We start from the raw sequence: 14989 nt of genomic DNA on the forward strand, positions 1-14989 counted from the left end.
AAATATTAGATTAACATACAAAAGACATTTATCCATTAAAAAGATGAATGACAAGATTTTTTAAAAATAGACATTTGTATTGCAAAGTGTATTACAAAGAGGCCTCATAGCATGTCTCTCTTCTTAGCTAATTCTAGTACATCCAAAACAGGGACCTTTGAATCCCTTAGTAGATTCCTACATGTAAACCTCATAGTAGCAACACTAGGATTATTCTATCCTATCGCCAAGGACATAACAGTGGACAAAATGTCCTTGTCAACATTTTGAGTGATGTTGGAATACCTAATAGTGCATGACAACGCTTGGTAATTTAGTAGCTTTGTAGGTCCTTGAGGTAAAGATTTATGGAAGACCATGATGTGTCATCCAACTTAACTGAGGTAATGGGCCAAAGGGTGATCTTGTCCAATTGCATTGCAAACATTGCCCCGTCAAGATAAGAACTCATCAACCTCAGATGCCTCCTACAACTCAATAGACCTTAGATTAGACGACCTAAGAAAACACGCTATAGTAAAACCAATCAAAGCATTGTTCAAACTAGCCATTATAGCATTGTTCCTTCCTATGTTCTAATGTTGATAGATCTCTAAGCTGTATCCTATTCCATCTGAGAGGTGGAAGCTTGGCCTTGTTCAGTCTGAGAAGTGGAAGCTTCTACATTGGGGCTGCACATCATACATTGACTTGTATGTGTCTTCAACGTAGTTAGCATCATCAACAGAGTTTCTTCATTCGTATGGTCATCTGATCCCAAAGTTCTAAGATCTTGGACACTTGTGTGAAGATCAAACCCACATAGCACCACTAGTGCCTCATCCTTTTGCAATCCAAAAAGCACCTCTTTGTCAGAGAGGAAAATGCATTCTTTTTCATCAATAAGAACTGGGGTCAATGACCATATGTCTGATGTTGGGTCATCGGTCTCTGATACAGATGCATGCAGGAGGTTGTTGGAGTATGCCCAATGCTTCAGCTACTTCCACCCCCTCCCTTTCTTAGTCAATAGTCTCTTCCATGTACAAGTCAAAGTTTGATATGGGATAAGGATACCAATAGATCTGATAGAAGGCATGCTTCAAGGGAAGGCTTCTTCCTTTGAATTTCCTTCCTAGAGATGGAAAACAAAGGTCACCTTCTAGGAAAGGAACCCACTGCTTGTGTGCCGCATGATCACCAATTTAGGAGATCATCGGTCTCTGCATCCCTAAATCCATCCTTCGTAAGATTATTAAAAAAATGGGCCAAACGCTTTGCAAACTTGGCTTCCTCCATAAAAAGATATTGAATGTAATCTATTAGAACCCATGTTTTGCAGACTCATCAAGTTAATATGCAAAAGCACTGAAGTTGTCATGCATGTAGTCAATGAGATCTTTGAAGACATCCTTGGCCCTCCTATATTTGCCTAGGACATCTAAGGTCTTGCCAAACACCTTAAAAAGCTATTTCTCCTTATCTATAAATGGAGTTTATAAGATGAAATTTTGGAACGCAACTCTTGCTAAATCCATGGCACATGCAATTAAATAGCGATTGATGGAGTGATATAATTTTAAGAGTGGGAGTTTATATGGCTCTTTAAAAATGAAGGTGATAAGTGAATGTGAATTGTCTATTACCTCTATATATAATCAAACCCTAAATCTTAAAATCCCAAATATTGTTTGAAAATTTTTGCATGAAACCACAATAAAAATATCAAATAGATTACACCACATTTTCAATGTTCTCCATTTCTTAAAGCAAGAGCTTGCAAATGTCAAATAATTTGATGCTTGCACTAGTCAAACACATTGTTTACCATCTTTAATGTTTCAGGAGGGATGAAATTGGCACTATACATGCACTTTTGTACAAATGTACCAATCTTTTCACCATTTTAGGTAAAATTGAAGGACTCTGACATGCTATCCTACATGACCAATAGGTATTCTCACACATCCCTTAGAGTTCATTGTGATGTGATAGTTTCATGCTTGACATCTCCCTGATCAACATCAATAGGTAAACTTACCTGTATATTGTCATCATCATTAGAGTCAATGGGAAGCCCCTGTCCACTTGTTTTCTTGTTTTCTTTCAATGCTTGTAGTATAGGAAAGCTAAATAGAACATTTGGTGCATATGGGGTACATAATAACCACATTGTCCTTAATACATGCATAACATGACAAAATATGAAGAGGGGAGAGGAGAAGAGTGGAGATGAGGAGAGAGGACATAGCTAGAGAGCACACCACAAATGACTAATTGTACACTAGATTTAGTTGAAAATGTAGAATATATATAAACCCATTTAGGGTTAGGGTCAGGGCATCTAACCCTTTCCTTTATAGCACTCTATTGGGTTAGTGCTATGCACATATGATCACATGATGGTGCTATGCACACATGATCACATGATGTTGAGTGTGAACTTTCAACACCTTCCCTCAAGATCAACATCATGAAGTAGGCCTTCCCTCAAGATGATGATTCTGGGGAATCGAAGAAGGACTGAGCATTACATTCCATTACACCCCTTTAATGGGAATGTCCTTCCTCTACGTCAAACCAAGCGCTAGTTGGTGTTTCTCGAAAAGCTCTTTATCGAGTGGTTTGGTAAAGATATCTGTAACATTCTCTTTGCTATCATAATGCTGCAGTGTGATGTCACCAAGTAACACTCTTTCTCTGATGAAGTGCTCTATGACATCAATGTGCTTTGTCCTGGAGTGATATACTAGATTCTTGGCCAATGCTTGAGCCGATTGATTATCACATTATATTGTTGTTGGTTTTGACTCATCAAAGTAATCTGTTTCTGACAATAGTCTTCTGAGCCATATAGCCTCACATGCACCTATAGTGAGTGCCCTATATTCTGCTTCAATCGAAGACAAATAAACAATTGGTTGTTTGTTTGACAACCATGATATAGCACCTTGACCAAGGAAAAATGCATATCCCTCTGTCGATCTCCTGGTCTCATGATCTTCGGCATAGTCACTATCCCAGTATCCATGTAACTGTGGATGACTTCCTCTGTATTCTATCCCAAATTGTCTTGTACCTCTGATGTATCTTGACTCTTTTGGCTGCATTCCAGTTAGATTGTTTTGGATTTGCCATAAACTGTGCTAGTGAGCTTACTGCATAACAAAAATCTAGCCGAGTGATAGTTAGATATATAAGAGATCCGATGAGCTGCATGTAGTACTTGTCATTGACTGTAGGCTTTTTTGAATCTTTAGTAAGTTTCAAACTTTGTTCCATGGGAGTGGTTGCAATCTTACAATTTGCCATATGAAACTTCTTCAGAAGACTATCAACATACTTAAGTTGACTCATGAATGTGCTATCTGAATCTCTCCAGAACTCAATTCCAAGACAATAGTGCATAAGTCCAAGATCTTTCATGTTGAACTCTGCAAATAAGTCTTGTTTTAGTTTTCTGATGAAGCTATCCTTGTTTTCGGTCACAAGCAGATCATCTACGTACAAAAGTGCAATAGTAATGTCTTCCCCTTGAACTTTGTAGTAGAGTGTATCATCTGCATCGGACTTAATGTATCCTAGATCAGCAAAATACTTGTCGATTTTGTTGTACCAACTTATGGGTGCTTGCTTTAATCCGTAGAGTCTTTTCTTGAGATGGCAAACCTTATTCTCCTTTCCTGGTTCAACATAACCTGCTGGTTGTTGCATGTAGACTTCCTTGTCTAGGTAACCATTGAGAAATGCATTCTTGACATCGAGATGGTACACATTCCATCTGCTGAGCGTCGCTAGTGATATCAAGAATCGTATGGAATCCATCTTTACTATTTGAGCATAAGTCTCATCATAATCCAGACCATATTGCTGTGCAAATTCTTTTGCAACTAGTCTGGCTTTGTATCTTTGAATATTCCATTTGGATTGTACTTCACTTTGTATATCCATTTGTTTGCTATGGCCTTCTTTCCTGGTGGAAGGTCACATAATTCTCAAGTATTATTCTTATATAAAGCATCCATTTCTTCATTCATAGCAGTTTGCCATTTTGGCTTATCTACTGCATCTTTGAGTTACACTGGCTCTTCTGTAGCCATGATGGTAGTCATAAGAGCATAGCTGGCCGTTTCAACCTAAATTGCTTTGCCTTTCTGAGCATATGTCAATCTGGCTGGTGGTCTGCTGTCCTTAGTAGATCGTCTGAGCTGCTGTGGCTCTACTTGGGGTGTTACTATGGCAATTCTTGCTCTTCTTTCATCAACCCGTTCTGGAGATGACTGTGAAGTCGATGCTTCTATCTCCTGTGTGTTTGAGGTTTTCCATTCTGATTCCTCATCAAAGATTACTTCTCTAGAGATAATGACCTTGCAGTTGATGGGATCATACAACTTGTATGGAGTTCAAGGAAATGGGTTTGCTAGCCCAAGTATAGAATTCTTCATACTACCCAATGGAAAGCTAAGAGACTCATTTGCAACCTTGCTACAGGTTGCCCCAAGGTGGTGGTTACCCACACACGACAACATACAATTCTTATGCGAGCAACGCCTTCCCTTGGCACTCCATCGTTAAACTTTTAGCCCTGATAGCAATGCGGGGACCTCTGGTGAAGAATCTTGGCAAGGTGATGATGACCACAAAAAGCATGAGAACCTCTTTTTCATCACCCCACACACATACGATCAATTATGAGGGGCATCACCCGTGGTCTTATGCCGAGAGGCACTCTGGAGGGAATGGAACGTGGGCAAGTAGTAGTTGTCCCTGCATAAGTTGGGATAGTTCCCATGCGATCGCTGTGGAGCCAACCACTTGAAATTCTCAACCAGTTTAGGGGGTGTGGCTAAGGGCACCCCCTGGCAACCCGCATTTCCCACTCTGAAGTTCTTGTGCCCAAAATGGCATTTCATTCAATGCCTCAGTGATGACCTCCTAGTTGCCTTCTCATCGGTCTTAGATTGGCTACTTACTACTGCCCGTGCATGTCCAAGAAGGGGCGTGGGATTGCATGGTCTCCACTTGCGATAAAACAATTGGTAGCGCATTTTGAGGACTGCCCATGAGCATGGGTAGCCAACCCCCCTTGCCTAATCCCCGCGCAGCCTAGACACCTTCGTTCCCTACCAATGAAATTCATTGTTCATGCTGAGAATTTATCAGTTTGCAGCTTTTTGAGAGTCCCTGTGTGCCTGTGCATCTTTCTTCTCACATGGGCGAATGAATTGGCAGTGTCTTCTTCTCGCGTGGGTAGGCGATCGGTGCGACGGTGCGTAACCGCCTGCAAGTGTCTTCACCTCTAGTTGGAGCCGGTCCTACATGAATTTCGGGTCGCCATGGGGCGCGCACCACTATTGTATGGACGTGGCGGAAGTCTGGCGACACGTAAATGGGAGCCCCTTGGAGGGCTTTTTGATCGTTTCTTCCCTCCGGCCTTCTCACTTGTCATGGTAGCTCCCATGGCAGGATGAAGCTCGCCTTCGTACGTTGAAGCAAAACTTCAATCGGATGACGAGCACTTTCAAGAGATTTTCGTGCGGAGCCACAGAAGGTGGAAGGTGCCCACATCAGTGGTCGCAGAAATCGGAATCGGACTCTGAGTCCCAAGGCAAGACAGCCCATATATGTTCTGAATGGGAGTCACAATTCGAAAGTCACGCGAGCTCCCTTCAGCAATACAGCTTCAGTTTCGTTTGAAATCTATTTCCAGTTCGTGAGGCGGGTCGTGAATCTTTTGGTGCAACCAAGATCACTGAAGCGTCACTGTGTGCAGGTTCAAGTCGAAACAATGTCAGACTTGAACGCTGTATTTTACTCCAATATTTACCATCCCATCCAGGCGGGCAGTATCGATGGAACCGACACAGCTCCGCATGACAATGGGGTGTATCGAGCTCTGCTTGCGACTTCTACGGGACTTTGTACGTCTCTCTCTCTCTCTCTCTCTCTCTCTATCTATGGCTGAGCAACTTATATCCCCCACCAAGGGCCTCTGTGAGTACGGGTGCAAATGTTGGCCTTTTCATGCATGGTAGGGTTGATTTGCTTCCAGTACTTAAGTTAGGTGAGTCATGCTTCCTTCCTTGATTCTTTTAAAGGTTTGGAAAACTTCTTAATGCGCCACATCCATTCCGATAATCAACCGGCCATCCCAATGAAATCAAAGCTGAGCCAGCCTAGAATGGCCTTCATTTTGATATTGTGCTGCTATTCCCGACGAAATTGGGAAATACTCTTCAATGTAATGGACTGTTCCTTTGTTACACTTTGTAAGCAGCTACCTTGCGATGATTGCCAGAACTTTTTAGGTGGGTGGAGGTATTCCCACTAGACAATCCTTGACTACCTTTGTGCTGTCTTTCGGAAAATATTCAGGCATGAATTTAAGATTCAATCCATCTGGACAACTGAGGCGTCTCAAAGCTGTTGAAATTGGTTGTCTTGCTGCAAACATTATTGACCGAAGACTTCAGCCATTACAGTTCAATCACAGCCATTGTATTGATTTGTTAAAAAAATACCTTCCATGCGGCAGTTCTAGTACCATGCAACATGAATGGAGTCATGCATGTTGTAATGTGTAGCACACAAGTATTTTATGGGTTGGAAAGATAAAAATCGTGCCATTCATTCAAAAGGAAAGAATGGAAGGGGAAGGGACATATGAACTTATTCCTTTTCCTCCATTACCCCAAGGAGAGAGAGAAAGAACACCTTCACGCCCTCTTGAAGAGGAGGGATTAGGTGAGAGTTATACACATCTTGAGTATTATAACCCACAAATAGATTTACAGCAGTCTCTCCTTCAAGAACCTCTTGATAGGGAGTTCTCCTTTCGTAATGAAAGAAGAAATGAGACCAGCCAAGAACAAGGTGATGAGTTCACGCCTTCAACTCAAAGTACACATGGATTATAATCCAAGTGCAAGAGGAAGAGAGGAGACTCCTGTTGATAAGATGATTTTCCAGCTTAGCAATATGATTGAGCAGTCCATTATGACAAGATTAGGAACTAAGAGGACTTTAAACTTCGGGGATGAAGAGTTGAGTACTCTTTCTAAGAGGTCCAAATTCCAATTGCGAGAGAGAATTGAGTCCCCCAAATATGATGGGGCAAGGGAGGCTGACAAAATCCTCAATTGGATTCGTCATTTTGAGCTATACTTTGCCCATCAAGACAAGACTGAGCAAGAGAAGCTTGATCTTGCCACATTGCATTTGCAGAAGGATGCTCTAATGTGGTGGTCCTTGTCACAAATAGGAAAAGAGCCTATTCATGAATTGGCTAAGTTCGTGGAGCAACTGAAAGCCACTTTCATGCCACCGAGGCATGAAGAGAACCTAACCTTTTGTTGGGAGAGGTTTAGGCAGTTCGATAATGAGAGTAATGCAGATTTTACAGCCAGATTTTGGAAACTCTCTCTAGAGTTACCTGAAAAGAGTGAGGAAGATAGGAGAAAGAGGTATTTAGCAGCGTTAAGCCCAAAAGTAAGGTATGAGGTTGAAATGTTTAACCCGATCATGCTTAAGGACCTCACTAAGCTGGCTGAAATAGCCGAGAGGAAATTGAATCCGCGTAAACCCTTCAACAAAGGAAATGAGAAAGCTATTATACAAAATGTTAACAGCCAATCACGTCTTGGATGGATACCATTTCCTTCCATGACTGACGATGCGAAGAAAAAGCTAATTAAGGAGGGAAAATGTTTCGGATGTAAGAAAAATAAGCGAGGGCATCCATGGCAAAAATGTCCTACTCTATTAGCCAAAATTGTCAAAACCAATTCTGTAAAAGGGAAAGGCAAAGCATCCAAGCAGGAGGGTGAGGCTTCTACCTCCTTATCCCAAGACTCTACGATGAACATAGAACCAATAGTAAATGCTATCCATTCAGCCAACACTAGTGTATGGATGTGTGAACTGAATAGAGAGTAGGCATATTCATTGTAGAGTATGGACAGAGAATAAATATTTTTCTTCTCCGTGTAGAGCGTCTGATAAGATAAATAGGGCTGAAATAGAAGAGTTGGAAAAAGAGATTGAAGGTCTATAGTTTCTATGGACTAAGTAACTCTCCATCGCAAAATCATCCATAGCCAAGGTCTACCTAGTTCAATGAAAACATTGGGGTGAGAGAATCGTTTTAATACTGACCAATTTGTTGAGAATGTGTGTTTAAGCTTATTGAGCAGGAGATTTCAGCAGCTAAGTATTCATAAGAGGATTCTGAGCATGAAGAGATACTGAAGAGGCACTGCAGTGGTACTTCTGCATTTTGAATATTCAGCATCAAGAGGAACCAGAACTTGAAGATGAGATTTAAGTTCGGATTCAGAAGAGATTGTGTACTACCAGGAGAAGATTATTTCCAGATTATGAAGAGGAGATGCAAATGCAGAAGTAAAAGAGAAGCGTACGTAAGAGAAAGAGACAAGAGAGGTTCCAGAAGAGGACTTCTGCCCATTCAAGTAGGAGGGAGTGTCATGACAAGAGAAATCACTAATCTGTGATTAGTAGACATTAAAACGTTATACGCCAATGGTGTAACATGTATTTGTATTTATGATGGACACCGATCGATTTGTTATGGCGGTGGATCATTTGAGTAGATAGGACTAGTCGAGCTGGAGCCATTGCTTCAGACGGCATCGAATTTGGACATGTGATACTTATTTTATTAATAAAAATGTGCACACACGTGTCTAGGTCCTAGGGGCAATAGGAAGGGAAGGGTGCATTAAGGTGCATTGAATGGTAGATGCATGGGTCATAGGCTAAGGGTAGGTGTAAATGGGAAGATGGAACTTGAGTGATCTCAAGGGACATTAATGAAAGGGTATCACCCTTTCATTGTAAATCTCACATGGCATTCTCCCTACCACATTGCATTCATCCGTCATCTCTCTCCCACCTTGCATGTAGGTTGAAATAGAAACAAGTACTCTCACGAGGGCGCCCTTTCCCATTGGAGGGCCAATTGGCATTCAAATTCTGCATGCATTGCACACATTTGCATTCTCGTAAAGTGTGGATTTTCACAGCCGACCAATTGCCAATGCCTGCTTTAAAGTGGCACCAAAAGTCGTGTACAGCAGCATCAAAGGTGCGTCAAAGAACACAGCCTGATTGGCGATGGAACAAAAAATTCATACCCCAAACCAATTGGTAGTAAAGAAGCTATTTTATGGCCTCAGTTCTCTCACCAGCCACCTCTTTTAAAGTGGTGTAATGCATTTCGAGCCTCTGTTTATGAGTGGTGTAACATGCTGGCCTGTGGTATACACCAGTCTAAATTCCCCTATGACTGGAACATCAAAGAATCAGCAATCGGTCTTAAGGAACTTATAATATTTTTTTGAAAAACTGTACAATTCCTCATCAACTGGATATTCCAGATAGTGGTAGCACAATGAAGATGCCAAAAGGGATGACCACAACTGTCACCCAAGCAGTATATGTTTCCAATCGAGCGTGCCGATGATTTAAAACAATACAAAATTAAAATAAACAGGGAACTGTATTAGCTATGGAAACTGTGGAATTTACAAGAGAAGTTACTACTGTTCACCTACATACGCTATGTAATGAAGGGGGAAAAAGGGCTTATTTAGAGGCCTTTTAGGTGGGAATCCCCATCCACCCCTCGTTGTACACTTTGTTGGAACTATCGGAGTCCTAGTGTGTGTGGTCCTAGAGTCGTAGGAGTGTCCTATAGTTGTGTGTGTGAAGAGTCTTGAGGCCACTTGTGCCACCTCATGTGGTAGGTGTGATTCCTCCCCTAGATTATAGGATCTAGATTCTCTTGTGTGTGACCTCATCTATGAGGTGTTAGTGTGGGAAGATAAGGCTTGCCCAGCCTATAAATGAGGCCATGTACTTGCTATGATAACACAATCTATCAACATCAGCTCGTGCCTCAGCTCTTGTCTCTAACCTGTGATTGAGTGTCTCTCACCCTCTCCCCATTTTCAACAGTTGGTATCAGAGCCACCTTGAAGCTCCTGCTTGATGGCATTCCTCTTCGATTGAGCAGCTCTATGTTGTTCATTGAGTTGATGTTGTTTGTTGTGCCATCAGCCTCAAGAATGCCGAAGTCGCGGCAGTAATCCTACCCGCTACCTCTCTCCTCCGCTGGGCCACTCTTCCGCCATCTCCACGTTGCTGTCCAGATGGCCGATTCAGTTCTGCCCATTGCTGCTGCCGCCTCTCAGCTCTCCTCCTTCCGCTCCTGATTTGCGCAATCTCTAGCAGCAACATTCTGCCCCAATGACCTGCGACAGCTCCTGCGAAGGTGTCATTGCGATGATTTGGCGGCGTCTCGCATGTACCGGCGACTGACGACCTTGTGAGGGCCGTGGCCATCGACTCGCACGTCAATGCAGCTCTTCTGCAAACAGTTCCGCCTTTGCTCAGCTTGACTGCCCGGTCCATTTCCCTGCTGTGAACTCGGAGGTATGCTGCACTATCTTGCTGCCTCGGAGTCGTCTTTCAACTGCCCGTGTCAAAATCGTCGCCACATTTAGAGGGGATTCAGACCGACCTTGAAGCCCAGCATTTCTGCTCCATGACGACATGAAGAGCGGCTTGTTCCAGCCCATTTCTGAGCCCAAAATCCTAAATTGCGATTTTCAAGAATTTTGCCTCATTTTGGGTGAATTTGTTGGGGCTTTTATGATCTGAAGCTTCCCTAGTATTGCTAGAACACTATGCTCTAGGAAATTTTGAAAAGCCCCAATTTTCTGCAAACCCTAATTTTGCAGCAACCCTAACCCTAAAATTTAGGGTTTTTCTGTCCTGTGTCTTCCTTTGGCATAATTGAAGCTTCTACTATGTAAATCTTTTGGGGATTTTGCCAAATTCGTGTAATTTCATCACCATTTGGTACATTCATTTGGGAATTTTGCCCCCCCCCTTGGGCCTAATTGCTCAAACTTGAGATTCTTCTCCGACATTTGGTGACTCTCACTTTGTCACTTTGAGAGTCATGGGCTGATTGTCCCATGTAGCTGCTCCCATGGCTGACATTGACATATCTTCCGGGCATTCCTGTCATGCGCTTCATCGACACTTCATCGATACGAGGGAATGTGCACACTCTTGAGCAAGCAGCTACTTCGGGCTTATACGGGTTCTCTGCCCTTCCTATGCATAAAATGAATATATATTTTCTATATTCCTCATGTGTGTAAGGTACTCTGCCTTGGGTAGTCCCCCTAAAATGATGTAATAATTTGTCATTTTTTGTGCCTTGTCCTATAAAAGGCTCCACTTATTTCCATGTACCCAGTTAGGAGACAGGGGGGTTGTTATGTCTTTCCTTTATCAGGCTTGGCCGAGTTCCAGGATGTTGGTGTACTCCCTAGACCTCACCTACCACATGAGGTGGCACAAGTGGCCTCAAGACTCTTCACACTCAACACAGCTGTAGGACACTCCTAGAACTCTAGGACCACACACACTAGGACCACACACACTAGGACTCCGATTCCAACAAACCCCCCTTCGGAGCTAGGGTGAGAAACTATGACATCTTCCAGACTGTGCATCCCAGGCAATTTCAGAGGCTAACAGCTAAGCATAATTCAGAGGTTGAACCAAGCACTCTCATGGCTTAGGTGTCAACGTGATCAGAGAATCAAATTTGAGCATGGATGCATGACCAACTCATAGGTCTAGGGAGAACACCAACATCCTGGAACTCGGCCAGGCCTGATAAAGGAAAGACATAACAACCCCCCTGTCTCCTAACTGGGTACATGGAAATAAGTGGAGCCTTTTATAGGACAAGGCACACAAAATGACAAATTATTACATCATTTTAGGGGGACTACCTAAGGTAGAGTACCTAACACACATGACTCTAGAAAGCCCACTCTTCATTTATCACCTCATGGAGGGATAGACCAGATACAGCAGCAGTGCAGGCTTGTTTCTCAGGTCCAGAAGGTGTAGCTTCATCATCTTCGTCCTCGCTCTGCTCCGCAACCAGAGTGGCATGTTCTTTGGCTTGTATCTTTGCCATCTTCTTGAAGCAACGATCCTCTGGATGGCCAAGTTTCTGATAGTAATTACATTTAAGAGGTTTTCCTTTCTTCTTGGGCTTATTCTTGAGAAAGAATGCTTTGCCAGATTCGAAGGAAGATTTTGCTTTCTCTGTAAGCCTACGGTCCTCATCAATGAGATGAGCTACCATATCCTTAAAGCTCATATTGCGGCTGACTCTTAGGACAGCAAGGATCTCATTGCACTAAATGTCTTCAATACTTGAGAGAAGTACAACAACTTGATCATCATCTTCAACAATGGCTCGGATGGCAGATAATTGTTGGAGAATTGACCCAAGATTGCTGAAGTGTTCATTGAGGGTTTCAGTTTCCTTCATCTTGAGCTTGAAGAGTTTTTGTTTGAGAAATACTTTGGAATTATTGATCTTATTTCCAAACAAATTCTCTAATTTTTCCCAAACGTCATTTGCAGTCTTATCAAAATCCACATGGTGAATAAGGTTGTTAGCTAAAGCTAGGCCAATGATAGCAATTGCTTTATCATTTTGGTTCTCCCACCAACTGATTCTAGCATCATCACTTACTTTGGGGTTTTGGCTCCTTGCCATTGGTGATATTCCATATCCCTTCTCGCATAAGAAGAAGCCGGAGTTTCGTCTGCCAAGTTGGGAAATTGCTCCCTGAGAATTTCTCGATGATCGAGGAGTTTTTTATGCTATCCTTTGGTGGGAAGGTCTTAGCTGTTATCACAGCCAGTGTCTAAATCCCTTACAATGTTTACTCAAATTTCAAAAAAGTCTCAAATTTTACATGGTAGAAGCTTCAATTATGCCAAAGGAAGACACAGGACAGAAAAGCCCTAAATTTTGGGGTTAGGGTTGCTGCAAAATTAGGGTTTGCAGAAAATTGGGGCTTTTCAAAATTTCCTAGAGCATAGTGTTCTAGCAATACTAGGGAAGCTTTAGACCATAAAAGCCCCAACAAATTCACCGAAAATGAGGCAAAATTCTTGAAAAGCGCAATTTAGGGTTTTGGGCTCAGATATGCAGCAGGAAAAGTGTGAGCATGAGAGTAGGCAGAATATCTCAGACGGACTGTTTGCAGAAGATAGTGCACATTTCAAGGCCGGCTGTACGGACAGTACTGCAAAAGCGTATGGACAGCAGGCCTGTTTGTATGGCGCAACAGTCCGTACAGTCCGTACGGTTGTACGGCCTGTTTGCTGGTCAATGGAGAGGCATAGGTCCGGGCTGATACGGGCTCTTGTACACTGTTGCTGAGGCTAAAGAGCAGTCGATGATGAGGCTTGGGTAGGAGCTCATGTGGAGAGGCAAACGAAGAAGAGGGAGTGCTTCGAGGAAGGAGAGGAGAACTAGAGTGGCCCAGCGGAGGAGAGAGGTAGCGAGTAGGATTACGAGGGATGCGTGAGCAGATTGCAAGGGAGGTGTCCAAGAAAATCAACAGCGTAGCTCCAAATAGAGAAAGAGGAACGTCATTAGATTAGAATCTAGACTCCAGCTTGCAAATTAGGTAATCACGAACTGGCTAGTTTGCAGAGGAAAGCGTGGGAAGAATGCAAACGCAAAGCAGCCATGTAGAAAACCTTTGCCTACCTCGCTACCTGTACTCAGGAGATCAGGCCAAGAGATACGCCATGAATAGTTGTAGATAAGCGATGCAACTTCAAAGGATATGTCGGGCAGTAACTAGAGATAATGGTGCGCAACATCTTCAGCAAGATAATGGGCAGCACATCCAGCGTGAGTATCAGTAGCACATGTCGATGTAGATCAGCTCCTTCATGGAGCAGTTGTGACAGTATGGCCCATCAGTACGAACGGCAGGCAAGCAGGACAAAACGTACGGTAGACAAGCCGTATTGGCTATACGGCTGATTTGCAATGGGTTGTACGATCTTCTTGTAGGTCGATGAAGAGGCTTCGGAGCTGACTAAAGGATTGGCTGTTGGTGAGGCAAGGCTCAGTCAGGGAAAACCTGGCTCTGATACCAACTGTTGAAAATGGGGAGAGGGTGAGAGACACATGATTGGAGACAAGAGCTGAGGCACGAGCTGATGTTGATAGATTGTGTTACCATAGCGAGTACATGGCCTCATTTATAGGCTGGGCAAGCCTTATCTTCCCACACTGACACCTCATAGATGAGCTCACACACAAGAGAATCTAGATCCTATAATCTAGGGGAGGAATCACACCTACCACATGAGGTGGCACAAGTGGCCTCAAGACTCTTCACACACACAACTGTAGGACACTCCTAGGACTCTAGGACCACACACACTAGGACCACACACACTAGGACTCCGATAGTTGGAACTATCGGAGTCCTAGTGTGTGTGGTCCTAGAGTCCTAGGAGTGTCCTACAGTTGTGTGTGTGAAGAGTCTTGAGGCCACTTGTGCCACCTCATGTGGTAGGTGTGATTCCTCCCCTAGATTATAGGATCTAGATTCTCTTGTGTGTGAGCTCATCTATGAGGTGTCAGTGTGGGAAGATAAGGCTTGCCCAGCCTATAAATGAGGCCATGTACTCGCTATGGTAACACAATCTATCAACATCAGTTCGTGCCTCAGCTCTTGTCTCTAACCTGTGATTGAGTGTCTCTCACCCTCTCCCCATTTTCAACACACTTTTGATGTGACATCTAATCCTATCTGCTCCCACCTCCTTCTCTCTCCCAATCCCTCTCTATCTTTCTCTTCCCCTCACCCTTTCTCTCTCTTCCTCACCCTCTACCCCTTCCCCTCCTATCTCTCTCTCTCTCCTCCTTCCTCTCCCCTACCCTCTTCCCCCCTTTTTCTGCCATCTTTGGCCCTTCACCAAATCTGCCGCTTCCCCTTCCTTACATTGGTATCGGAGCACGTTCCTTGGGCCTTGTACCCTTTGCCCCTTCATTGCAGTGAACGAAGGAAGCCTATGAGTCGTGTTGTACCATCATGTCAATGTGCAAGCAAGTAGGCTACGACCAAGACCGTGACCAGACGGT

General features: G+C 43.3%; 1 protein-coding gene across 4 annotated transcripts in view; it reads left to right on the top strand.

Annotated features, from left to right (window-relative positions):
- The first annotated feature begins 5374 nt into the window (after positions 1 to 5374).
- LOC147899924 (RNA-binding (RRM/RBD/RNP motifs) family protein) overlaps positions 5375 to 14989 on the top strand; it is a 69979-nt gene continuing 60364 nt past the window's right edge. For 2 of the 4 annotated variants that reach the window (XM_087377554.1, XM_087377556.1), the window contains exons 1-2: positions 5375 to 5587; positions 5753 to 5900. In XM_087377554.1, the coding sequence (XP_087233680.1) occupies positions 5768 to 5900 (133 nt within the window). In that variant the 5' untranslated portion in view covers positions 5375 to 5587; positions 5753 to 5767. Of the gene's footprint in view, positions 5901 to 14989 lie in introns of all 4 variants that reach the window. The other 2 variants (XM_087377553.1, XM_087377555.1) reach the window with 1 other exon arrangement.

Source organism: Dipteris shenzhenensis, chromosome 7, assembly GCF_047967505.1.
Source record: "Dipteris shenzhenensis isolate YYH24624 ecotype China chromosome 7, Dip_SZ_1.0, whole genome shotgun sequence".
NCBI classification, from domain to species: Eukaryota; Viridiplantae; Streptophyta; class Polypodiopsida; order Gleicheniales; family Dipteridaceae; genus Dipteris; species Dipteris shenzhenensis.